The following is a 27,412-nucleotide window of genomic DNA, read 5'->3' as shown; positions in this document are numbered from 1 at the left end:
TCTCGATGACAAGTACTGTTACAGATTCCAACAAAAAGTCCTATGAGCTGAACTAAGTTAATTGAAAAACACTAAAGATGATCAAAAATAAAAATCATTGTTAACTATAGTTTTATAAGGAATCTTTCTTGATCATGAACGCAAAAAAGTGATATGTTTTATCCACAGGTAACGACTAGTTCAGGGACAAAATGTTTTGCCTGCCGTTCAGCTTCAGAAAGAGACAAATGGATCGAAAACCTGCAACGAGCTGTCAAGCCCAACAAGGTAGATTCAGTAGAACAGATTATATTTCATCCTAGTATTACACTCTCACTGAAAAGGATTGACTACATTGCAAAATTATGAGACAGTTTTAAGTAAGGACTGTTATAATGCAGTAACAGAACTCCTCGTTTCACTTTCAGGATAACAGCAGACGGGTGGATAATGTCCTCAAGTTGTGGATCATCGAAGCGCGAGACCTTCCAGCTAAGAAACGCTATTATTGTGAGCTGTGTCTGGATGACATGCTGTATGCACGCACCACCAGCAAGCCCCGCACCGACACAGTCTTCTGGGGCGAGCATTTTGAATTTAACAATTTGCCTACCATTCGTAGCCTTCGTTTGCACCTCTACAAGGAAACGGACAAAAAAAGACGCAAGGTAACGGAAGTGTCTCGTGAAGTCATTTTTAATGCTTTTCACCTAAACATTTGCAATAAATATGTGAAATAAACATGTTTTTTCTTAATAATCTAGGAAAAAAGCACATACATTGGCCTTGTTAGCATCCCCATATCCAGCATCACCGGCAGGCAGTTCGTCGAGCAGTGGTACCCGGTGATTCAGTCCAGTGTTCTGGCCAAAGGCGGTGGTGTTGGAAGTGCCAAAGTTATCAACGCCTCACTACGTATCAAGTCTCGCTACCAGACAATGAACATCCTCCCGATGGAGCTGTACAAGGAGTTTGCGGAGTACATTACCAACAACTACCGAACACTGTGTGGGGTTCTGGAGCCTCTGTTGAGTGTGAAGAGCAAAGAGGAGGTGGCATTTGCACTGGTGCACATCCTTCAAAGCACGGGGAAGACAAAGGTAAAGAGAGGTCAAATTATGGCTTGTTGGTGTATCTTAAATAATTTATTTTCTTGTCTCCCTTTTTTCTGTTTGATTTGTATTTTTTAATTTGCAAGAATTTTACAGAAGTACTGTTAGGTCCAAAGGTTTCTGGACAATGGCACATTTTATTGTGTTTTTTCCTCTTTACACCAGCTCAGTGGATTTTAAATCAATCAACAATCAAGACTGCAGACTTTGAGCTTTAATTCAAGGGATGTTATAAAAAGAGATTTAAATGAACAATTTAGGAATTACAGATATTTGTTCTCATATATTTATACACCAATCATGCATACTGTTATGACCACTGACAGATGAAATGAATAACACTTTATGTATTACTTTTACATTTATTTACTTTAGTTGTTACGTGTGTTAAAAGCTGCAAAAATGAGCAAGCATAAGGATTTGAGCAAGTTTGACAAACTGTGGCCAAACTGTTTTAGCTAAATGAGTGGGTCAGTGCATTTCCAGAGCTGCAGCACTTGTGAGGTGTTCCTAGTCTGCAGTGGTCAATATCTACAGAAGTGGGCCAAGAAAGAACAGTGATGAACCAGCGGCAGGTTCATGGGCAGCCAAGGGTCAGTTATTTGTAATGTTAATGGTGGTTCTGATAATACATTTCTAGGATACACTGTATAACCACAGACCAGTCAGGGTACCCATGCTGACCCCTGTCCACTGTCGAAACGCCAACAATGAGCATGTGAGCATCAGAACTCGACCACAGAGCAATGAAAGAGCGTGCCCTGGTCTGATGAATCATGTGTTCTTTCACCTCATGTGTATGACCAGGTGCGTGTGGTCTTTTACCTGACCAGCTGAAGCAATGTGATGCTTTAGGCCAGGGGTCAGCAACCTTTAACACCCAAAGAGCCATTTGGACCCGGTTTCCACGCAAAAGAAAACACTGGGAGCCGCAAATACTTTTTGACATCTAAAATGAAGATAACACTGTATATATTGTTTTTTACCTTTATGCTTTGTGTGAACAACTAAAGAGTGTTGCTTATGAAATCCATGAAGTGCTACAGAGAAAATTACATTTTATTTATGTAATGAACACATTTTGAACTCTTAAAGAAATATAACAAAAGGGAAAGACACCCAGCTGAACTAAAATGATCCATGTAGCAAACAAAAACTGTTGTGTACATCCACCCTTATATCGCCTTTGGGCTTTTGGAGCGTAGCAGAGCCTTGACCTGAATTTTAAAAAATAATTGGAATAAAGCACTATGCTACTAAAAAATTGAAAAATAAATATTTGCAAAATTCTGCATAAATATTTATTTATTTACTTATATTTATTTTACATGGTAAATGTGTGTGACGGGGCTTGGTCTGCAGTGCCGCTGCATGGGAGGCGTACGCACCTGAGCGGCACCCGCAATCACGCCTCGCCGCCTTGAAGTCTGTGCTCTCTTTGCTGTTGTGTTGTCGGGCTGTGAGCTGAAAAGCTACAGCCGGCTGTATGCGTACAGCAACCGTGTGTGAAAAGTGGTCAATAAAGAGATGCCGAAAAGCATGCTCATGAAAACATCGTCGGGTCTGCCGTGATATGTTTACAATGGAACTTCTGCTCCTGAACCTCTGCGCACAGTGAAGTCACTTTCATCTTTACGCAGGACTGTAAGCTGTCATCTGTGAGGCGTGTGAGGCGTGAGCGGTGTTTGTTTTTAACATAGTTCGCGGTGGAGCTGCTGACATAATGTGGATCCAAAGATCCATGATTGGCCTACCTGGGGTTGAAAGTCTCGGTAAATGCACAGCGTTTTGGCGGGTATACCGGGTTCCGCGAGTGTGATGCTTATTTTGAGCGACGAAAAATAATAAAATATAATTTTATTTTTATATTTCAATATCACAATAATCTTCCAATTTAGAACTACAAGTTTAAAAAGAACTAATACAAAAAATACACTTCAGCTAAATACTTGTAATTTATTTTCCCAAACCACGCGGAGCCGCAGTTTAAGGACTAAAGAGCCGCAGGTTGCCGACCCCTGCTTTAGGCAATGTTCTGGTGGAAAACCTTGGGTCGTCCCATCCACGTGGATGTACCGCCTACCTAAGCATTGTTGCAGACCATGTACACTCTTTCAAGGAAATGATATTTCTTGACGGCTCTTTCAGTAGGATAATGCACCCTGCCACAAAGCAACAATGGTTCAGGAATGGTTTGAGGTGTTCACCTAGCCTCAAAAGATCCAAGATCTGTGGGTGTGTGCTGGAGAAACAAGGACAATCCATGGAGGCCCCATCTCGCTACCTAAAGGACTGAAAGGATCTGTTGCTAATATCTTGGTGCCAGATATCACAGCACACCTTTAGGAGTCTAGCGGAATCCATGCTTCAATGGGTTAAGGCAGTTTTGACAGTAAAATGGGGACCAACACAATATTAGGCAGGTGGTCATAATGTTATGCCTGATTGGCATATGAGGCATTTTCAGAGCCTAAAAAGTAATTAGATCATTAATTGACAAGCAATACTTTTGTTAAACTCCTTGAATTAAAGCTTAATGGTCAATGCACGCACAGTATGATTGTTTGATTTCAGATCTGCTGTGGTGGCATACAGAGGCAAAACTACAAAACAAAAGTGTCTTATAGACTTAACTGTATGTGTACTCAGCTGTACTGTAAGTGTAATCTCTTCTCAGGAGTTCCTGTCAGACATGGCGATGTGTGAGGTGGATCGATTCATGGAGCGAGAGCACTTGATCTTTCGGGAAAACACACTCGCTACAAAGGCCGTGGAAGAGTACCTCAAACTGATAGGTCACAGATACCTCAAGGAGGCTATAGGTAAGGCTGTGCATCACTGCGTTTATCAGTGCCCTGCTGACTGAATGAAGGTATGTGTGCTTGAAGCTCTAAGTAAATACCTTTTTACTTTTTACTAAAATAGGCCAAGTTCATGCATAAGTAGCATCTGGCATTTAGTGTAACCGATTGCGCCATTGTTTGATGTTGTGCTTGTTTTTGTGACATGCACAATTACTCCCGTTTGTCGTGGCTCAATTTCAGAAATGCAGTCTCTATGAAAAATAGTCTGTCACATCAGCAAAGACAAATTATATTTTAATAGGATTTCTGTGGCACAACATTAAATGCAAATGTCTTTTTTGTTAGCTTACATCTCAAAATACAAATACAAATGAATGGGGTGTCCGGTGTAAGACAAGTGTAACTAATGCAAGTCTAGTTAGACTAGCTGAGTTTCTTTTTATAAAAACTAGCTAAAATCAAACACATGTAGACATGTCCACTTTCATCCTATTTTTGATTATTTAAATGAAGAATGGTGAGAATTTCAGCCGTGCATCTCTGTGTGTGCGTGCAGCACCACTTTTATTAATCCTTGAAATACTCCTCTGCATTTATAAAACAATCTGTAAAGTAAAAACTATGCATATTTTGTATTTATGTTTTTAAGATTCAGCCATTATTAAAGCAGTGTTATATTCACAGTTTTACATTTATTTACTTTAGTTGCGCCATTTTCTAGGGAAAAAGAAAAAAAATGTACAGTATGTGCAGTTGTGTGCAGGTTCAGTTGTCATTGCAGCTTCTTTTTGTATATAGTTTTGTTTTCCTATAAAGGTAAAGACTTTGTAATCTACATTTTGTAGGTGACTTTATTCGAGCCTTATATGAGTCTGAGGAGAACTGCGAGGTGGACCCCATGCGTGTCCCACCATCAGTCCTCGCTGACCATCAAGCCAACCTTCGAATGTGCTGCGAGCTCCTACTCTGCAAGATTATCAACTCTCTCTGGTCAGTCTTGTGCCCTCAGAAAGCTCTGTATGTGCAGAACTGTTCTCATTGCGTATTAATTGGTGCCTGAAAGTAACAGAGGACTGAAACTTTCAGTCTGCCGTCCATTTTGCCCAGACGAGTCATGTTCTCACTTTCCTTGAAAGCTGCAGAATTAAGTAGAAGTCAGTTAAAAAGGATATTAAACATTTATTAAACTGAGGAAAAGAAACTGATTTATTCAAATAAACCCTGAACAAATACATTGTTTTGAGCAAGGAAAACTGCTCTTTTCTGTATGTTTTAAGTCTCCTGACCTTGAATTCCTGAGGGTTTCGCATAAGCTATAGCATTTTGTCTTGCTGTTCTCCCTGACAGCGGGAAATAAAATCATGTTCTTGTTTCAGCATATTTCCCCGGGAGCTGAAAGAAGTTTTTGCCTCATGGAGAGCCAGATGTGCTGAGCGCGGAAGAGAGGATCTCGCTGACAGCCTCATCAGCTCCTCCCTGTTTCTTCGCTTCATGTGCCCAGCCATCATGTCGCCCTCCCTGTTCAACTTAATGCAGGAGTATCCCGCTGAACGCACGTCCCGCACGCTCACGCTCATAGCCAAGGTGATGCAGAACCTGGCCAGCTTCAACAAGTGAGTGTCTGTCTTCACCTGCCCTCTTACACCAGCTGTGACGTTACACTCATTTGATTCAGTTCAGTTTTAAATCTGCAGGCGTCTGACACTTGTGCTAGGTGGGATGGGTGTCACAGACTGACATCACGCAGATAGAGATTTGCAGTTTTGACTGCCAGGTTATAAGCTGTTACTCACCGACGTTGAACTCTGAGCCACCGCTCTGCACTCAAAGAATCGTCTTGAACATCATAACGAATTCCCCTGGCGTAACTAGGAACCTGTGATTAAGACATAAAAATCGCACACGGTGGTAATTTATTTGACAGCTTTAAAGAACTTTTTAGGATGTGCTCTCAAGGTCACATCTGTTATACCAAAAATAACTTTTAAGATGAAACTCAATTATTCTTAATTATCCCTTCTAACAGTTACAGACCTGAAACAATTAACTGATTAAACTTAACCTTGTGGATGGGCACTTTTTTTGTCAAACAAGTTAGAGAAAAAACATCAAAACAACACTCTGATAAAAGGGACTCACTTTGGTGGCACTGAGATAATGAAAGTAATTTTTTTCCAGTCATACTCTGAGTTTTTAATTCCACACGTACATATAATAAAACATCAAAAGTAGCCAGTCACATTTTATATAAAAGAGTATCTTTGAAGAGACCTTAGTTATGAACTAATCCAGTACAGTTATTTTCAGGTGAACTTGATCAGAAAGGTGCAGTTGAGCTGTCATGCTAGTGTTCCCAAGGCCATTAGTTTGGAGTGTCTTAAAGTACACACTAGGTTTCCTGTCATAAGTTTTTAAAGTGTGTGTGCAACAGATTTGTATAAAAATAAAACTCCACCCTTCCACCCTTTTCTCCTCCTCACTTGCCTCCATAATTTTCCTCAAAACCGCTTTGATCCTTCGCTTATACCGAGGGTGCTAGCTTGTGGCTGCCTTTGCTAAAGCTAACACTTTGGATAGCTTTAGCTTTAGCTGCTTTGCCTTCATTAGTGTCTTTAAGATGTCTAAGTTCACCTGGGGTTTGATTAGGTGTGTAATTAGGTTTGTTGTTATGAACATTTTTATGGTAATCTGTTTACTTGCTGAACTTTATTTCCTTGCTCAGAGTGAAGAACGTGCTAACGGCTACAGCCAAACTGTAACGACACCTGGCTGCTTATAGCGTGTGGCTGTGAGTGTGTGAGCGACTATTTGCTTGCTATGCTTTGTTGTGCATCCATGAAACAGGCAGGCTTGTAATACGACATACGTAAGGCTGACCAGTCTGGACCGAGCGTACTGAAAATCAGGCGATTTGCGGATCAAGCAGTGTATCTTCAGTTCTTATACTTAATAAAATTTGATGCCAGCAACATGGTTTAAACAAAACTGGATCAGAATACTTTTGTAATAAGATACAAAGTAAAATCATTTAACAGTAGTGTTTGTTGAGTTAAAATAAGAATTTAGGTATTTAATATGTCTACTGTATAAAATGTTTTAAAAGGTTCAGAGAAACTAGGGAAAGCTCCTTCTGTGAGGTTTAAGGTTACCAACTAATACAACATTAAAAACTGTGTGTTTCTGTCACTACACTCCACAACCAGGGATGTCAAATTCATTTTACATCGTGCGCCACATACAGCGCACTTTCATGCAAGACCAGTAAAACTCCCCTTTCTGTCAGTGTAATGAAGTTTAACTACAGATTTAATCCCTGATATATCTTGATATAAGAACAAGCACTGCAATTTCAACAGCACATCTCAGTTTTTTACACGATAACGAGATGCTGCTGTAGTAAATAAAAATAAATCAGTATGCCTCTTTGGGCTTAAAATGTAAGAAATAAATATGAAAAATTACAGAAAAAGCTCTAGTAGTTAATTCCCCAGACTGCCCTATAATTATGAAACAGAAAATTTTAAAATCACTTAAAAAAAAAATGTGGACACACTGTAAAATACAAAACAAAAGACCTCCAGGAAATTTTTTATTTTAATTTTTGGACTTTTCTCTCATTTAATTTTTTATCTCTACTAAATCACTCTGAGACCATGGGATGGTCTCTATCAGTGGATAAAGCTGTAAAACCTATTAAAATACATGTAAAAGTCCAGAATTTATGCTTTCCTTGACATTTTCCATAGGTGCCCAGTGGGCTGGATTTCAGTCTTTGCTGGGCCAATTCTGGCCCTCGGGCCTTATGTTTGATACCCCTGCTCTAAACATGTATGCATCCACAAATACATATTAGCTCTTTCCCCCTTGGTTGCCTATTAAGGGTAACCCTTTTTTTTTCTTTCCTGAAGGGAGGGGGTTCTGTCTTGTTTCCAGCCCACTTCCAGAACAAAATGAATGAGTGTGCATCAGTTCAGTGTTGCCAACTCCTCAGTAAGGAAAATCGCTATTGGTTGTCCTAAAAGTCGCTAGAAGTCGCTAAATGACGTCATCGCCTAATTTGCATAATTGTTCATGGTAATGTAATTGTAACCTACCTACGTTGTTGAAGAGAGAAATAACATCGTGGAAGAGCCATAAAGTGAGTAAAAAACATCCTAAATGCGTTTAGAATTTATTTAGAACTACAAATTAAATTTCTTTTAGGAATTATTGTTTTTATAATGTCACAATTCCAACCCTGCTCCTTTACCCGGGCTTGGACCGGCAAAAGTGACCCGAAATAGGCACTCTGGTGGAGTTACTTTGTGTGTGTGTGTGTGTGTGTTTATATGTAGTTTTAAACCTTGTGATCCACAAAACAGCATAAGAGTAAAAGAAGAACTGACTGCGTTACAGTCAGTGCGGGAGCAGCGGCTTCGCTCATGCGCGATTCATTTGCAGTTTGGACGCATAGGTGTGAACATCTTCTGCCCTGATAGCAGCTGGGGGAGGACTATCCTCCGCCCGTGAGCGCTTTGGCACGGGTGAGGTGCACCGTGCCAAAGCTCCGCTGCTTGTTGAAAGAGCGATACGTGCTTTCACGTCAAAAAGTCGTCATAAATAAGTCTCCAATAACACCAGAAAAAGTCGCCAGATTTGTCGCTGGTCGCTTTTTAGAAAAAAAAGTCGCTAAGGGAGTCTGAAAACTCGCTAAATATAGCGACAAAGTCGCTAAGTTGGCAACACTGCATCAGTTTACTTACTGGAGCTACGCTCGTAAAAACTCGGAACCAATTGCAATGGTCGTTAAACCACGTCTTTATTGATACACATGTTGAGGTGTCTTAACCCGTCATTAACTGCACCAATTAAAAGAAAAACATAAATGAGACAAAGAAGAAAACTGTCATGTGGTCTGATTAAAAACTTTTTTTGGAAACTATGAAAGGAGCCAAAAGAGAGAGTCTTGGTTTTGGTGTAAAGTTAAAAAGCCAGCATCCGTGATGGTATGGGGGTGAAATAGTGCACTTCTGTAAAACCTTCCTGAATGCTACATGCAGCTTTTGGGAGCAAACCCATGCTACCATTCAGATATAATCTTTTTAGGGAAGGTCTAGTTTTTGTTTGTTTGAATATTATTAATTTATTTTTTTACAATAAGACAATGACAAAACACATTAAGCATGTATTAGAGCATTAGAGCAGCACGGCTCTGTAGTACAAGAATCCAGTTGCAAAACCGGCGATTGCAGTCCAGACTCGTCGCCCGCTGAGAACATTTGATGCATTTCAAAATGAAAAATGCTACAAAGGAGCTCTGACTTGCTGAGCAGCTGAATTCCTACATCAAGCAAGAATAGGAAAATGGTTAGCAAATGCTCACAGTGTGCCGTTATAAGAAAAAGTGATGCAAGGTAGTGGTAAACATACCCCTGTCCTGGCTCTTTTGACACATGTTGCTAACATAAAATACAACATTTGCATTTATTTAAACATTAGAGTTAAGTGATTTGCACATTATTTGGTGCAGCATGCTGTAACACACTCACTAATATCAGAATTACAGAACAACAAGAAAGTCAACGAGCCTTTTGAGTGTATTTTATATAAAACTGTAACAGCTCAAACCCTATGCTTTAGATCCGCTAACAGAGCGCGCAGCGTGTTTCCAAATTCTTCTCTTGTCTTCACGTGTCCTACAAATGTTGCCTGTGATGTGTGTGCAGATTTGGACCCAAGGAGGAATACATGTATTTCATGAATGAGTTCCTGGAAATGGAGTGGGGCTCCATGCAGCAGTTTCTCTATGAGATTTCCAACTTGGACACTGGAGGAAACGCAGGAGGGTTCGAGGGCTACATTGACCTCGGAAGAGAGTTATCCATGCTCCACAGCTTACTGTGGGAAGTCATGGGCCAGCTTAGCAAGGTAGGTGGAATAACTTGATGAGTTCAAATTAGGGCTGGGCGATATATCGAGTTTTTTAAAAATATCGATATATTTTCATACGAGATATAAGATGTGACAATATCGTTTATATCGATATAGTATATGTTACGTTATAATTATAGTTGTGGAGCCACAAGTTTGCCTCTCTTTCGTCCACTTTTGTCTCTATGCAACGTTACTCTGCCTCGCCTCTCCTTCACTGAACACAACTCCCCCTCCCCCATAGCTTCACCTGCAGGCAACGACAAGATGGACACGGCAAATCTCCGTTAATGAGTTACCGCGGATCGCCCCGTGCATGGGGCTGGACGGCGTCAACGTGTTAGCGAGCTAACCGCGCTAACGACATGCAGCCCACAGGGGCTGCACAGCCTAGAATCCTTTCATTTTCTCAAAAATCGACAGTGCGCCTTATGTATGAATTCTGGTTGTGCTTACTGACCGCGAACTGATTTTATGTGGTACACGGCGCTCAGCAATCTGTCAAAAAATGTTTTAGTAGGACTTTGGTAAGCTATGGAGCTGCACCGCTTGATGGATTGTCGGAGCATTACGGCTACCGTAGTCTGGAGCCTCGCGGAGTGATACGTACTGTGCTTCAACGTAATATTACCGTATCGTGTGTAAGGACCATAAATGGAACCTGTTAAGAGACACGGTTACAAAGAGGATTTCAAACTCCAGGCTGTCAGTCACGCAGTAGAACTTGGGAACAGAGCAGCTGTGAAATCTGTCTGTTATTATGCTCAGGGTCTTTTAGTTTACATTTTGACTGCACAATTGTGAGCTTTTTGTTATGCACAAAAACAACATTGTTTTCTTTTATTTATGGAGCATTATTATTTAATAAATGCTGATAATTTATTTTTGAGTAATTTCTTCATGTACATCTACGCTGTATGTTAATAAAAGTGCCTGTGTGACATCAGGGACACAGCTTTAACTAAGAACTCTCTTTTTGTTCTTACCTTATGGCTTTAAAAAAAAATATCGAGATATATATGGTATATCGCCATCCAGCTAAAAAATATCGAGATATGAATTTTGGGTCATATCGCCCAGCCCTAGTTCAAATAAACATTTAGTGTCTGTTTGAAAATTGTTGTTAGTGGAAAGTGAACCATACTTTTCTGACAAACACAGGAGAGCAATCAGCTTTCTAAAAACTGAGATGTAATTGGTTTTATTATTAAATTCCAACTTCCTCCCACAGTCCACAGTCATGCATGGGGTTAAGTGAACTGGCCATATGTGTGAATATGAGCATGAATTGTTGTCTATCTTTGTGTGTTAGCCCTACAAGACTTGTGATCTGTCCACCTCTCGCCCTATGGTAGCCCTCTGAATCTGTAAACATGTCAGGAATTGTGCAATGCTCAATTTCCTGATAGTTAGCTAGCTGAATGGAGCTGTCAATAAGACCCCTGAGTGAAAGGATGCAAGTTATAAATGAAAGCTGGAACGCACGATTAAAAAAAAACAAAAGACTGATGTGATGTGTGGACTGGTTGCATGTTTAATAAAGTAGAATATGAGTCAGTTTCATTGAATCTCTAATAAATATTTATTATAGCTTTAAGATATTTGTATGGCAATTTCCTGTCTGTGCGCCCTTTTTTAAAATCACTCCCTGTCAAGCCTTCACCAGCAGTATAATGAATTAAAACCTAGCTCATCAATACACAAAATAATTCCTTTTACCTTTTTATCTCGTCTTTTCTACAGTTGGATCTTTTTCCCAGTTGGCAGTGCTGCTAAAACATGGTCAATAAAATAGCCTGCAGTGGGAAAATAAAAAAGACAAGTTTGGGAACTGCTGTTTGGAACCATTTGAGCTTTTTGTCTACTCCTGATTTTGAAAACCTGTCCGTTCTGCAGGATGCTATACTCAAACTTGGACCCCTGCCTCGACTGCTGAACGACATCAGCGTCGCTCTGAGGAACCCGCAGCTTCACATGCCGACAAATCACCAGCCGGACCGACCGAAGGACAGGCTCTTCTCCCGCCCGTCCTTCAATCGTCTTATGTCCTCTGATTTCCAAAGTCTTATGATGCGTGACTTAAACAGGTACCTTCTTGTGTTTGTGTTTATTCTTGTCAGCGATTCTGGACATGAAAATATATTTGCATACACCCAAAGGGAACAAAGCCACAGCAGGATCAGTCCCCGCTGTGACTCTATCAAGACAATATATATTATGCTCACTCAACCCACATAAAGACAGTTTCACAAGGGTGTAATTAGCGAAAACACATAAAAAGGCCAAGAATACATAATAAGAAACTTTTATTAGCTCAGGACAACACGGGTGTATTTCTAAGAGCCTCTAATGCTAATGCTAATGCACCTCTTCAGGCTTTTAAAGTATTTTATCAATCAGTAAATGTGGGCACCATCTGTTCCCAGACTCTCCTGCCTAAGCTTTTTTCCCTGTGTGCTTTCATTCATGCTAGCGCTGTCAGATTGTCAAGAGACTGTTGTGCCATGACTGCCTGTTTAAATGGCCCTTTAACATGAATAACAGTGATTACATTTTGTGGTGCATATTTTGTGTTTGTTAAAGGCAAAGTGCAGTCATGTGAAAAAGAACATTTGCACACGACTGCAATAAGTACACCCTTACTGCTCACACAGGAGGGTAAGTAGCAGTCAGCTGCTGCTAATCAAAGGTACCTGATTGATTGATTATCAGCAAGTGTGATCAGCTTTATGAAAGTAGACATTTTGACAGTTTGTTGGTCTGGAGCATTCAGGAGTGTGTTAAACGCAATGCTGGAAACTTCTCAGGAGTGGATGTCTTAATAGATTCACCCAAAAGTCAGATTTTTTTTTTTAGTTTCTCTGCACAAAGAACAAAACAAAAAGTTACATCTCAGTCTCTACAGGCCTCAGTTAGCATGTCATATGTTAAAAATCATGACAATACAATTAGAAAAAGATTGAACAAGAGCAAGAAAATGTCCTTTTGACTAGGGCTGTTCGATATAATGATATATATCGGATGACGATATAAAAACGTCTATCGTTTAATTTTACGCTATTGTTTGTTTCGTGGTGTCGCAAAATAAACTGTTTACGGCAATATTTTTTTCATCGTTTTGATGGTCACTGTAGGGGCTATATTCATTTCTTAAAGTTCTCTCTTTCTCTTATATTTAATATAACCACACTACGGACGGACAAGCGCCTGTTTTTATGCATTGTCGTTAGCAACAACGACGGTAAAACCATCGCATGTCCGCTTGTTTATTTTCCACATAAACCTTTCACAATAAAGCTCAAGATCCTGTTGAAACTTTTCAAAATAAACTGAATCACGTGAAAAAGTATGCAGAGTATTGGCGGATGAGAAGCAAAAAAGAGCCGTCAGGTGCTAAAAAATAAACCTTAGACTCAAACGTTAGAACAGGCTTTTCCCCGGAGCACGCCGTGTAATAAATACTCACAAAGAAAACGGCAGCCGTTACAACTTATGACTAAAAATGTGTAGTTTCATGCATCGGTTAAAACACTCGACTCCAGGTACACGACGCCCAGCTGGAAACACTTCAGCTACCCGAGATTCAAAGAATTTACAGAAAATGTTAAATTTTTTGTGATTTATATCGTTATCGGACGATAGATGTTTTATATCAGGATATGAGATTTTGGTCATATCGCACAGCCCTACTTTTGACTGATGAGACCAGAATGAGATGTTTAAATGTAATGCACAGCCCCACATTTGGAGAAAACCAAACACAGCATCTCTGCAAAAAGAACCTCATACCAACTTTTAAGCACAACAGTGGAGTGGTGATGATTTGGGTTTGTCCTGTGGACACATGTCCTGGGCACCTTGCAGTCAGTGAATCAACCATGAACTCGTCTGTATACCAAAATATTCTAGATTTGAAAATGAGACCATCTGTCTGACAGCTAAAGCTCGACTGAAATTGGGTCATGGAACATAACAATGAACCCTAAGCAGAGCAGTGAATCTCTAAGAGAATCCAGACCTTAATCAGACTGAAATGCTGTGATGAGACCTTAAAAGAGCCGTGCATAAAGAAATGCCTGCAAACTTCAATGCAACATCGTAAAAAAAAAAGAGTGGGCCCAAATTCCTCCACAATGACTGCATTTAAATTCCTCTTACCAAACATTTTATTAGGGACGAGACCAGAACTAAAACTGTAAAATTTAATTTAAAATCTGCTCATTGCTAATTTAAGAGGACAGAGATAAAACACCTGGAAAGTCAACATCAGGAATGACACGCCTGCCAGCGTTAACCCCAAGAGGTGTCACACTGACAGAAATCATTCGTCAGATTAGATAATTGGTTTTTTTTTCTATAGTGTATACTGTACTCTCATAGTCGTAATGCATGACTTGCTACAAGGCCTCTAGTGTCTAGAAGGAAAATAAAATCAGTCCACCAAAATCCAAGGCTTTTCCCATAAATACTCCCTACGTATACAGTTTTTATTTTATTTTATTTTATTTTTTGTACTTCAGATGGGGTGTGGAAATTATGGTTATAGAATTCATTTTGTGTGTCACCCATTTTACCCTGCTGGATCACTGACTACTGAAAAAAAAAACCACTTTTATTTAGTTTCAACTGTGAGATTTCAAATTCGACTGCTACACTTTTGAAAAAATCTAAGCTGGCATAGTTTATTGATTATTCAGATTTTATATATATATATATATATATATATATATATATATACATAAGTATACGTGTGTGTGTGTGTGTGTGTGTGTATGTATGTATAACAGGGGTTAACAGGGCAATAAACAGGGGTTACAATATTAAAATGCCTCCTTTGTATCAAGGAAAAGAATTTGCCAGCTCTGCAGTTGCTGAACTGCTCTACCACCTGAGCCAAAGCCACCTGACAATCAAATGGGATAATGGAAGATAATGAGCAGAAATATCTTGATGGAGCTCTTTGGTAAGGTGTCTGTTTATTTTTTTCTTTAGTTCAATAGACATCTCTCGCCTGCCGTCCCCCACTACTGGAGTGTCAGCTGTAGAATCCCTCACGTCTAACCTGAACATGAGGCGACACGCTGAACGCGACCTTCGCTCGTCGAGGGAAGTGTTCTATGTGACCCGCCCACCCCTGGCTCGATCAAGCCCTGCGTACTGCACGAGCAGCTCGGACATCACAGAACCTGATCCGAAGGTACTGTGGGTCAGTCACCTTGCATGTGTGATAAATTTCAAAAATCTTTTTTTTCATGGATGCCAGACTGCCACGCTTGTTCATACCACCCAGGAGAAACAACAAACCACTAATCACTCTATTAGGGTCTGAGAAATTCAGACCCTGTTAACAGTCAGTGGTGTCCCATGTCGGACAACAAATTGGTTGGTTGTTCGTTATTTAAAAGGGACAGTCCACATTAGTAACCATATCTATGAGCTTCAGACTGGTCCCAGAGCTGTTTTTCCCATCTGTAGGTCTTGACAGATGGTCATCCTAAAAACAGCATATAGGCATATATTTTCTTTGCCATGAGCCAAAAAAAGCTATTTATTAGTATCTATGCTTCTCTTTGGTCCTATATTGTTTTCTTCTGTCTCTCAGGTCCACAGTGTAAACAAAAGTGTGTCCATGATGGACCTTCAGGACTCTCGTATGAACAGCATTTCCAACCTGAACTCTGTGGGAGACATGCTCACCTCCTCTCAGGCCTCCATCGCAGGTCTCGGCCACAGCTTTGGAAACCTCGGCGGTCCTCTTCGTATGGGCGGGCATTTGCCGAGTGGTTCAGCGGGCTCTGGTCTGAGAATAAGCCAAATGGGTCATGTAGGGGGCCCGACCGAATCCATCTCTCAGCAACAGCAGCAGGCGGCAGCGGCTATGCACTTCCCCCTGTCTTTCCAGAACCCGCTATTCCATCTGGCCGCCCAGAACTCCCCGGCTCAGTCGGCCCAGCCTCCCCCTCCTCTTCTCCTCGCCCCTGAGCCTGAGAATGGCCATCACGACTACCCACCGGCCTTTGGCAACAGTGCTTTCTCTCGCAGCGAGGACTTGTCCGCCCTGCGGTCACAGAGCAGTCTGGTACAGCCGAGCATCGTCCACTCACACAGCTACAGTGATGATTTCACCCGGCAGAATCAGAGCAATGACTATGCCTGGCACCAGCTGTCGCTGCAGGTTCAGGTAGGAATCTAATTTTTCCTGACACATAGAATAAGAAAGTTTGATGTTTCTTTGGCTTTAAAGACTTTATCATTTATCATAAATAACAGCAAAACATATACAGTTAGGCTCATAAGTATAGGGACAGTGACTACATTTTTGCAGTTTGCTTCTGAAGACAGTTACAGTGGATTTTAAATTAAATAATCCATAATACGTGATTTAAGTCCAGATTTTGGGCTTTAATTCAAGGGATTTAACAAATGTATGTCATTAACTGTTTAGGAATTTGCAGCCATTTCTATACATCAAAAAAATTAGACAGACTGGAAAATTTTTAAATATGAGGATTTCTTTTGAGTTTTCAAAGATTATATGGTGGCTCATCTGATGCCTTTTGATTTTTCTGATCTCATATGAAGCAAATCTCTTAGAGGACTTACTATTTACGCTGCTTTAGCCTGACAACAGTTGTATCTGCAAGCCACTTTGCAACCTCCTCCTTTCATGCCATCTTTATCTGTTGTCATCAGTGTTTTCATTGTTTTACATGCATGTTTTGAGTCTGCTCTCCTTGGAGATATCAGAGTAGATTTAAAGCATTAAATAGTACTGCACCCAATTAATATATTCTTAAAAGAATATATTAATTCTAAAAACAATATTATAAAAGTTATATAAACAATGCGTTTGTGCTGGCTATTTTTGTTAAAACGGGTATTATTTTGTGTTGTAATACAGCAATGAGCAAATGTCTGGAGTAACACTTTGTTTCTTTATATTTTGCTTCCAAGGAGCCAGACTTTTATTTTTTTCACTTTTTCTCAAAAATGGTCTTGAACGGTACTTCACCAGGCTTTCTTTGGACTTTGAAAATGGTCAGGTACAAGGACTGAACTGAAAATGAGTGAAAAAGAAACCGGAGGAGTGTTTTGTTTGGTTTTTGTGATTCACTTAACACTAAACTATGAATCATTAAGGCATAAAAAGGCACCTTACTCAAGGAATAAACCAGTGTTTTCTACACACAACATATAACTTAGCAAAAAAATAATTTAAATGTTATATTTTGCCATTTTGTCACTTTTTTTTATAGACACATCATTTGTTCCCATTTCTGTATTTAAATCAGTGAAAAATGCCAAAGATAACGCAATTTGTCAGGCCCAAAAGCAAAATATTTTTGCACCAACAAGGTGATTCCCAAAGACTGATTAGCTGTAAGCTTGGCATATCTTAGCTTGGTGTGCAGTGTGTCCTTAAAAAATCTGAGGAAACTGAACAAGAGGACAACAGAAAAAGAAGCGGTAGGCCTAAAAAATTATTTGCAAAAATGAACAGTATCTGAAGAAACAGGGGGAAAAAAATTCACCAGAGAACTAACACAGGACCTGAGGGAAGTATCTGGGCCTTCAGTTTAACTACTGTTTAATGAGGCTTCATCAGAAATAGTTTCGGTGGAAGGGTGACTGTGAAGAAGCCGTTATTAAAGAAAGGAAACATGGAGAAAAGACTTCGGTATGCCAGATTACACAACTGGACTGAAAATCAATGACAACAGGTCCGATTGAGTAAAAAATTTGTACTTTTTTGGTTCAAGTTATCGCCATTATATATGGACGAGCTCAGGGGAGTGACAACCACGAGGGTCTACAGTCATCTGTAAAACATGGTAGAGGCTCTGTCATGGTTTAAGGCTATATTTCTGCCACTGGTGTTGCAGATTTGGTTAAAATTGATAGACATGCAATGTTATCTGGAAACCAGCCTTATTTTTCAGCATGATCCCAAATGCACTGCCAATGCAGTAAAAGCATACCTGGATAGAAAAACTCACGATGGCACACTGTCAGTCATGGATCTTGGCATAAAACAGAATAAAAGGCAGCAGATATCCAAAAAGAGCCGTGAATGTCCATCAAGAAACCTGGAGAACTATTCATGACGATTACTTAAAGAAATTATAATAAAGCTTTGTCAATTAGTTCAGGCTGAAGAATAACCGTGGTCATACCGAACACTGACTTTTAAGCTCATTAGAATTTTATAGCAGTTTTTACCTCATATATTGCATTTCCATGTATTTACATGTTTGAATAAATGCTTCACCAATTTCCCACTTTCCTAGCAAATATAGAGCAACAGGAGGTGATTCAGAACAGTTGCACAAGTTTTTTTTTTTTTTTTTTAATTCCCTAAATATATGATATAAAATATCACTACTGCGTCTTTTGGATGTTGTGATGAGGACGGCCACAGCCAAGCTCTGTTAAAAAAGATGTGTATTGTTTTGGTTGTTTTTTTTTGTAATTCCCAGCCAAATTGCCTAACATACTTAGAGGCTTGCCATTTATTCTTAGTGTGAGTTTAACACCTCAACTGAGTCACTGAATTCAGATTAGCAGTTGGAGTCCATTAGGTCCTTGCACTTTTGTTTTCGCTGTGTTGAGACTGGTTGTCAGATTGCATAATAAAGCTCAAATGTTTTTTTGTTGTTTTTTTTAAAATGGCCCTTTCCTGAGCTGCATGATATGCAAATGCGACAGAAACCTAAGGGTACTTGACAGGCTACAGACAACGCACTGAAGCAGAATCATTCACTCGCCTGCTCTGCTGAACTTTATAGAGCGCTTGACATCCATCACACACTGTGTCCTCATTTCGACGGAGCTGGATACTCGCGGTCGGTCAATAGGGCAGGAAAAAGTGTTGAAATGCGGATACTACGCGGGTAGTTATTAATCAGTCTGTGTCGTAAGATTGAAAACTTGAGTTAAAGCAATTAAGTTAAACTGCCATTTGTTTAATAGAGTTTAGAGATTCTCGCATTTTACAAAAAATGTAAATGAAACGGCTTGTAGTGAACTTTTTGGCTTTTTGGGGCTGTTGATCCATCACAGTGACAAGTTTACTATGACATCTGTGTAAAATGATAGCGTTTAATGACGGTGTCATGTAGTTGAGCTATTTCTGTCCTGATGCGTGGGCTTTAATGGAACAAACATCACAAGCCTCCTGCGTATTAATGCAGATGGTGTAATCAGGAGAGTGCTTTATGAATTCATTACCTTTCGTTCTATCCATCTACCTGTTTATTCATATGCATACGTCTGATGTTTTAACACTAAATGGCTATTCATGATCATCCACACCTCTCGGGTTAACTGGGGTGGGTGTGTTTATGTCTCCAGTGTCAGAACGAAACATCAGCTTTTGGTGGTTATATACTCACCTGAGGGCCAAACCCAGAAACCCTGGGTTTCAATTAATATGTGTGGCACTGAGGTAGTAGCCATTAATGCTGCCATACTCAACTGAAGTAAACTGAGAAACGTTTTTAATATACTTTATGCCTCAATATAATAGCACCCATAAGCATGTAGCCAGAAACACTTTTCACTATTTAGTTTGGCCTCAGCAGTAAATATAGAAACTAAATGTACGCATATTCAGTGGTATCACCGAGCGTTATGAGCTAGTGCTAACATCTGTCGGATAAGACAGATGTTAGCACTAGTGAGACTGAACCCTAATAAAAGGCCACTCAGTATATGTGCTCTACATCTGACCTCATCCTGCCTTATTGCTTAAAGGGCGTACTCCATGCATACCATGCCTGCATGTTGTTACCTGCTTAAAAAGTTGGGCTTGGATGCAGTTCAGTTGGACTCAGTTTGCACGTAGTGTGATCCACATCCACACCTCGGCAGAGATCTATAACACTTCCTTAAAAGAGAGCTGCTTCTATTAAAAAAAACAACAACAACATTGTTTTAAGTAGTTAACAAATATGTAAGGTGATGGTATTCCAGTGTTTCCAAATTAAGGCACAAAATGCATAAAATCGTGAAGCTTATGCTCTGCAAGTTGCTTTACAGAAGTGTGTGCTTATGTGAGAGAGAGAGGAAAAGAGAGTCCTTTAAGGGCAGCGTGAGCACTCGCCTGAGGGGGAGCGGGGAGAGTTATGCTCGAGCATGGCACAAGGCAACCATGCCTAGAATGACTGCCCCCTAACTCTATTAATTTTTCTGTCTTCTTATCAAAGTACCCATGTTTGAATTTCTGGGGCAGCACAGCATCACACAAGATGCTCCCTCATGAGTGGCACATGCAGTTGGTTTCACTATATGCATATCACAAATGCTCTTAATTACAGAGCAAAGTAAAGGTTAAAGACAGGCTGATGTCCAATCAGCTGCTTTTGTGTTTTCACTTGCACCTCTGTTCAATAAGTCAGAAAGGTTGAGTGAGTATTATTAATTATTTGCCTTTATTTCTCCTCTTCTCTTAGGAGTCTCTTCAGCAGCAGCACCTGATGGGCGTCACATCTCAGACCCCCACAGGCACAGGCACGCCTGCATCTTTGGCCACGCCTCCGACCACAGTCCATCCTGCCCGCCAGACATCCATCGCCGCCCAGCACCTCAAGTCCCAGCGGTCCATTAACACCCCGGCCACTGCCACGCCTCCAAAGGTCCGTCCTCAGAGCAGAAACCTCCTCCTCAACTCTTCTGAAACAAATTTGAGCGGCAGTCAGCCAAAATCCCGGCAGGCTCAGCAGCAGCCACAACAGCAGCAGCAGCAGACGCAGCAGCCGACGGCGCAGACGCAGCAGGATGGGCAGCTGTCGGTGACAGACAGTCCGGCTCCTGGGCTCCCGTACCAGACGAGCTCCGCCAAAGAGAACCAAGTCCCGCCGGCAGCCACAGAGGAGGCAATGGACACGCCCACAAAAAGCACCAAGAAGCCTCAGCAGTCACAGCTGCAGCCGCCACAGCAGCATCTGCTCAAGCCAGTCGTCAATAAGCAGGTAAGTTTCAAAACATTCTTTCAAAAGAGGCAAAAAAATGTACACAAGAATCACTGTTAAATGTCATGGGACAGAATCTAACTACTTAGACCAATACGTGCTTGTTTCAGGGTTCTCAGTCCACTTTGAACACCCCGTCCCTGAATGAGCGGACGGTTGCCTGGGTGTCCAACATGCCACATCTCTCTGCTGACATCGAGAGCCTGCGGCCGGACCGTGAGGGCCAACTCAAAGAGTACTCAAAGAGTATGGATGAGTCACGGCTGGAAAGGGTTAGCAATTTTTTTCCCCCCTACACCTCTTCAAAAAATATACATAACTCACATGTTCTGATTACGGGAAGCTAAAAGTGTGAAACTGGGGTCATCATAGTTTTCTGTGAAGTGTTGGGTGTTTGTTAATCTTCATTTCCATTTGGTAAATAAAGAAAAATTAAGGTGTTGTGGAGTTTAATAAGGATAGATTTATAGAGTTTGATCTAATATCACTGACAAAACCAGTGCTTGTCCAGGTTTGACATTGCAAGTGACCGATCACATTGTAGTGATGTCATAGTTTTGCGACGTGGAAGCACCGTCACACCAAATTGTGCCTCTAACCCCATAACCCTAACCTTACCTATAGCCCCGTAACCCTGTTTTTCACATTTTTTATAGTACACATCTAGCTCAATGTGTGGCTTATGGGAATAAAAGCTTAGTTTTAAGGTTGTTTGGACAATGACAACCGGTGTGTACTGTTTCATAACACATTTTCTAAAGGACTCAGAAGGACTTCCAGATCCTGAAAACAACATTTTGGCCTTGAAAACCACTTCAGCTTTTATGCACAACAAATAAAATGCTGGTCACTGTGTCCCCAGAGAAGAAAACACCAAGCACACTCATATGCTCACTGTAGTCATTTTATTATTGAAATTTCAGTCATTTGACACATTTTGAGATTGTTTGTTTCTTTACAGCATTGCTTCAGTTGATTCAGGTTGACAAACCTGGATTCTTCAGTTTTTTGGCTGTTGATGCTGTTGTAGATTTGCTGTGTTTGGGATCATTGTCCTGCTGCATGACCCAATGTGGGCCAAGCTGTAGCTGTCAGATAGATAACCTCATACTTGACTCCAGAATACTTTGGTGTACAGAGGAGTTCATGGTTGACTCAGTTAATGCAATGTGTTTAGGCTCTGTGGCAAACCAGCACAAATTATCACCCTTCCACCACCGTACTTGACAGCTGGTATGAGGTGTTTTGTGCTGGTGTTTGGTTCCTGCAAAACGTGGTGCTGGGCATTATGGCCAGACATCTGCACTTTGGTCTGGTCTGTCCAAAGGATTTTGTTGTGAAAGTATTGTGGTTTATTCTTTTTAGAGAAAACAGGCTTTCTTCTGGCAACCCTTCCAAACAAACCGTACTTGTTCAGTCATTTTCAAATTTTATTGTCATAAACTTTAACATCTAACAGGATTCAAATTTCTTATAAAGCATGGTGATGACTGAATATTGTGTTGCTGTGTTTAAAAAATAAAACAAACACAAAAATTGCAATTTTTTTAAAGTCAATGCATGCGGGAGGACTGTTGTATGCTGGCACCTGTCACAGCTGAGGTCGTCGACCAAATGTTCTCCCTCAGATGCCTCATAATGTTTAGGATACTGCACTGACAGATTGGCCCTGAGGGAACAAATTGTACAACACAGTGAAAATCAACAAAAAGACAAACTGGTGTGTGAGGATCTTTCATTTCTGTGTGGATCAGTTGAATCAGACTGATGCAGAATTTGATATTTGCTCTGTGCACAAGTTTGAGTTCCCTTGTGAAATCACATGTATGCACAAATGGTCAGAATAGGACTTGTAAAAATAGCAGCCACGCTGGAAGCAGCCCAGAGGTGCACAAGGAGATGACCTCAAATGGAAGATTGGCTAAATATAAAAAGAGTGCAGCTGATTTTTATACATATGCATGCTTCTCTTGCCTCCAGATTGGAGCTTTAACACAATTATGCAGGGGTATTGGCAGAAAGCATTTTGTATAATGAATAACTCCCACACTTGCGCCTATTTTAGAAACAATGCAGTGCTTAAGAGATTGGAACTGGTGCACGTTAAAGCCCAACACTACTCCACTTCACATTTATCCCACTTGTTGCTCAGCATAAAAGAGAACTGAACAACAAAGTGTTGTCTCCATGGATAAAATCACTCATCATTCAGGATTTTTTTTTTCTGAATACCAATAATGACATGAGTGAAGTGCAATTATTTCATTCATTCTTTCAGGTTAGAGAATACGAAGAGGAAATTCACTCGTTAAAGGAGCGACTGAAGATGTCTCATCGCAAACTTGAAGAATACGAGCAGCGACTTCTGACGCAGGAACAACAGACCAACAAGATCCTGCAGCAGTATCAGAACCGCCTGGAAGACAGCGAGCGCCGCCTGAAGCAGCAGCAAATGGAGAAGGACTCTCAAATCAAAGGCATCATCAGCAGGTGATTAGTGTGGCGTTCAAGCTCAGGCTGGCAGACGTGAGGCTGTGCCAGTTACTGCCGGGCTTCATCGCGCTAATGAGATTTATCACACTGATATATATTTTTTTAGATGGCTCGCACATGTTGTTATTAAATTCATGAAATAACCAAAACTTTAAGTCAACACTAAGTTTCAAAATAATGCCCAACATCACAATAAAATATCTAACTGTAAAGTGGAGTGCGATGAAACAGAAATGGTGCTTTTAGCATGGGTTACACTCAACACTCATGGGACCTGGTCAGATAAAGACTTCTGTCATTAGCAGTCCATTTTGTTTAAAAGCACTGCAAGCTGTAGACTGAAGCTCTAAAAGGTGGTTAAAAGATGGTCACCAGCTTCTCTAGGTTTCCAGAAATTGCCTCTAGCTGTTCTGAAGCTCAGAATAACACCGCTCGGCTGAGTGGAGGAAGCAGCATTAAATGCCATTCGAAACTAAACTCAAAGACCTTCACAAACTATGACTAAACATTAAGTACTGAAATGCAGCTTGCGTCATGCCACATGTATCATTGTTCAGGATTTTGGGAAACATGTTCTCTTTCTTTCTTGCAGAGAGTTTAGAGAGAAGATTGGAGACAGTTAGCATTAGCTTAACCGTAGCGTTAGCATTAGTTTTTAGATTTCTGTTGGGTTGTTTTTTATAGGATTCAGAGGATTTCACTATGTATTTCTTACTTACTTACTTACTTTTGAAAACTCTTTACGCCAAGCTAAACGCCCCCTGCTTTGACTCTGTGGAATTTTTGTGTAAAATCAACTGATCGTCACCTTTTGTGTATTCATCCACCTATTTTTACGCATGTTACACAGCACATACAGTGGATACGGCACTGTGCAAATGTTTTGAGTCGCTGCTCATTTCGTTATATTTTGCCTGGAAAAATGGTAAATAGATGTAGCAATTAGCAGAGTTAATATAATTTTAACCCCCCTGCCCCTTTATTCTTCAACACAGCCTGAACCCCTTGATGCAGCTTTCATGTCATTTCTTTAAGTAGTCTTCAGGAATAGTTCTACAGTCTTCTTGAAGGACATTCAGAGCTCTTCTTTGGATGTTGGCTGCTTTTTTTGTTCTGTTTTCTGTCAACATGATCCCACACTGCTTTATAATGTTAAGGTCCAGGGTCTGGGGAGGCCCATCCATGACTGATAGCAATCCACTGTGTGTTTTTCTATCCAGGTAGGCTTTTACTGCATTGGCAGTGTGTTTGGGATCATTGTCATACTAATAAATGAAGCTGTTGCTGTTATGATGTCCAGATAGTGTTGCATGGCACCTCAAAACTAATATTACGTATCTCAGTTTTCATGCAATCTCTAATAACGCTATCTTAAATTCTGAATATTTATAGATGGCTGTAGACATTTATCTCAAATTTGAAATTTACATTCATCACTCCTTAAGACCTGTTGCCATACCTCAGCCTTTTCTTCCTGCTTACCTTCCTTAAGAATGGCTTCTTGACAGCCACTCTTCTATTCAGATTATTTCTGACGAGGCTTGAGTGAACAAAAGATAGACTGACCAAAGGTCCAGATGCATCTCTCACTTCCTGTGTCAGTTTTTTGCTGTTTTTTTTTTTCCTCGTATGTCTTAAGGATGAGACTTTCAGATACTGTTCATCTGCTGTAGATGTTTTTTTCTTTGTTTTTTTTTTTAGGCCTGATGTCTCTTTTTTTGTCAAGGAGATATCAAGGAGAGATTTTCCTCAAAGCTCTTTTTGGAATCACCATTGTGGTTCAACGATAATATTCTATGCCTCTCAAACGGTGTAATCTTTGGCATTTTTCATAGATTCAACAGAAAAAAATGAGAACACACTGCTAGTAGCAACGTTCCTAAAGAAACCATTTCAAATTGGTTCTTTGATAAGTTGTCTATGATATGTAGACACAACACTCATTCATCCCTTGAGTTTCTATGTTTGAGTCATGCTTGAATAAAGATCACTTTTAAAAAATCACTTTAAAAAAAAAAAAAGACAAGAAAGTCTGCCTCCTTCAAAGCGAAAGATAAAGAAATGAGGGTTCACTCAAGACTTATACACAGTATGGTATAATCACAAGTATTCTTCTTTTAGCTGCTCCCATTAGGATTAGCCACAGTGGATCATCTGCCTCCATCTCATCCCAGCACTCTGCATGTCCTCCTCAGCTACATCTATGAACTTCCTCTGTGGTCTTCCTCTTTTCCTCCTGCCTGGCATCTCCATATTCAGCGTCTCTTATCCGATGGATCTACAATCCTTCCTCTGCACATGTCCAACCATGTCAGTCTTGCCTCTTGGAAAGCTCAACCCGAGCTATCCTTCTGAAGTAGTCATTTCCAATCTAGTCCATTCTGGTCCTTTCCAATGAAAATCTTATCTTCAGCTCTTCCACCTCCACCACTTGTCTTATAGTTACTGCCACCAACTCCAAGCCTCCTCTCAGCCTAGCTTCAACAACTCTTTCCCATATCTTCATGGTATGGCTCATGAGCTTTATTCCACCCCCTGTAGTTATTACATCTCTTCACATCGCCCTTGTTCTTTAAAACTAGTTCTAGTCTTCTACATTCCTTAGACATCTCATGTGCTAAAATTGAGTTAACCACTCTGGTCAATAAATGCTCTGCCCTCTCTCCTAGATATCTCCACATCAAATATGTCAACCACCTTTGTACTCGTCATCCAACACTGTGCAGGATTCTTCCTTCTTCAACTTCCATCACTTAATCTTTGTCTTTACTCACTTCCTCTTCTCGATTGTGTGTCAACCTACACACTGCCATCCGATGCTCCCCTGACACCAGCTTGCAGAGTCGTATCTGTTTCAGATTGCACCTTCTGCATAAGATGTAGTCCACCTATGTGCACTCCACTCTTATACATACATGCTGTATATTCACAAGTATGCAAGGCTGAAATTTTGGGAGCACTGCATGAAACAAAATGCATTAAAGAACGAAGGAAACAGATTTATTATAGATGTGCCACTAGTGCATTAGACTAAAACATCCCATCTGTGCGAGTGGTTAGACTTTAATGGTCCGTTCCCACCTAATGTGTCATTCGTCACAAAAACTGCAGGAAAATTTAAAAAACTAATGCAGCGAGTGAGACCGTTCATATTGGCTGTGCATAACCCGTAATTGGAGGTTTATTCACCAATCAGCAGCTGGCTCTGTTTGATAAGTCCAAGAAAGGGTATGAAGAGTGTAGTACTTAAAAAAAAGAAAAAAATATATATGTATACATGTAAAAATTACACACTTGTCCTGTGGGTGGTCTTTATCTTTCAAGCTTTTATCCTCTACCAGAGGCCTGCGCAGTATCTTATCTGTTCCCAGGACTGCGCTCTTCTGGACAGAGATCTCGGATGTTGTTCCTGGGATCTGCTGGAGCCACTCGCCCAGTTTGGGAGTCACTACACCGAGTGCTCCGATTAATACTAGGACCACTGTTACTTTCACCCTCCACATCTTCTCAAGCTCCTCTCTCAGCCCTTGGTATTTCTCAGACTTCTCATGTTCCTTCTTCCTGATTTTGCTAACACTTAGTATGACTACATCTATCCGGCTGCTATATATCAGCAGTAAAAGACTGATGGGGTATTGGTGAATGCCATAACTACAGAACAAGGTGACATAAGAGTTTAAAACTGATACCATAGGTGCATCTACTAAAACTCATTATTATTCTGAGTTTGATTCTCAGTGTTCTCAAATTTAAGGACAGAGGTCAAGTTTTCTAATAATCTTGTGAGTTTGATGAAGAAAAAGGCAGGATTTTGAAATTGATATCATAATTGCATCTACCAGGGGGCTGAGGAGAAGCACTGGGAGCTGCCAGTATTTTTTTTAATTTTGTTTTTGCAGTTTTCCACCGTTTGAGATATGACTCACATACACATCATTATTGTTCTTGTTTTTTTTTTCTTTTTTCTCCTTTCTCCACATTGGTTAAATGGCATCAGACTTTTGTTTCCACAGGGTACTGTTTACTTGCAGAGTAGAGTCGAGATAATCTCAAACCTTTGAACAGAAAGCAAATTAGGCATAATTCCCAAATGTGGTACATTTAAATATAACTAATGCCAGAAACTTCACACCCATTAAACTAG

The 27,412-nt window shown here is 40.4% G+C and overlaps 1 protein-coding gene across 5 annotated transcripts in view; it reads left to right on the top strand.

Annotated features, from left to right (window-relative positions):
* The window catches only part of LOC135932975 (ras/Rap GTPase-activating protein SynGAP-like), a 58,967-nt gene that overhangs the window by 24,282 nt on the left and 7,273 nt on the right, over positions 1-27,412 (top strand). For 3 of the 5 annotated variants that reach the window (XM_065470785.1, XM_065470783.1, XM_065470779.1), the window contains exons 5-17: positions 169-267; positions 387-647; positions 744-1,079; positions 3,769-3,913; positions 4,741-4,885; positions 5,272-5,508; positions 9,601-9,802; positions 11,702-11,892; positions 14,798-15,002; positions 15,408-15,986; positions 20,257-20,775; positions 20,886-21,047; positions 23,054-23,265. In XM_065470785.1, coding sequence (XP_065326857.1) covers positions 169-267; positions 387-647; positions 744-1,079; positions 3,769-3,913; positions 4,741-4,885; positions 5,272-5,508; positions 9,601-9,802; positions 11,702-11,892; positions 14,798-15,002; positions 15,408-15,986; positions 20,257-20,775; positions 20,886-21,047; positions 23,054-23,265 — 3,293 coding nt within the window. The remainder of the gene's footprint in view (positions 1-168; positions 268-386; positions 648-743; positions 1,080-3,768; positions 3,914-4,740; positions 4,886-5,271; positions 5,509-9,600; positions 9,803-11,701; positions 11,893-14,797; positions 15,003-15,407; positions 15,987-20,256; positions 20,776-20,885; positions 21,048-23,053; positions 23,266-27,412) is intronic. The other 2 variants (XM_065470784.1, XM_065470786.1) reach the window with 1 other exon arrangement.

Source organism: Pelmatolapia mariae, linkage group LG22 (assembly GCF_036321145.2).
Source record: "Pelmatolapia mariae isolate MD_Pm_ZW linkage group LG22, Pm_UMD_F_2, whole genome shotgun sequence".
Taxonomy (NCBI): domain Eukaryota; kingdom Metazoa; phylum Chordata; class Actinopteri; order Cichliformes; family Cichlidae; genus Pelmatolapia; species Pelmatolapia mariae.
The sequence above is the reverse complement of the archived record's forward strand: the minus strand, read 5'-3'. Positions and strand labels throughout refer to the sequence as shown.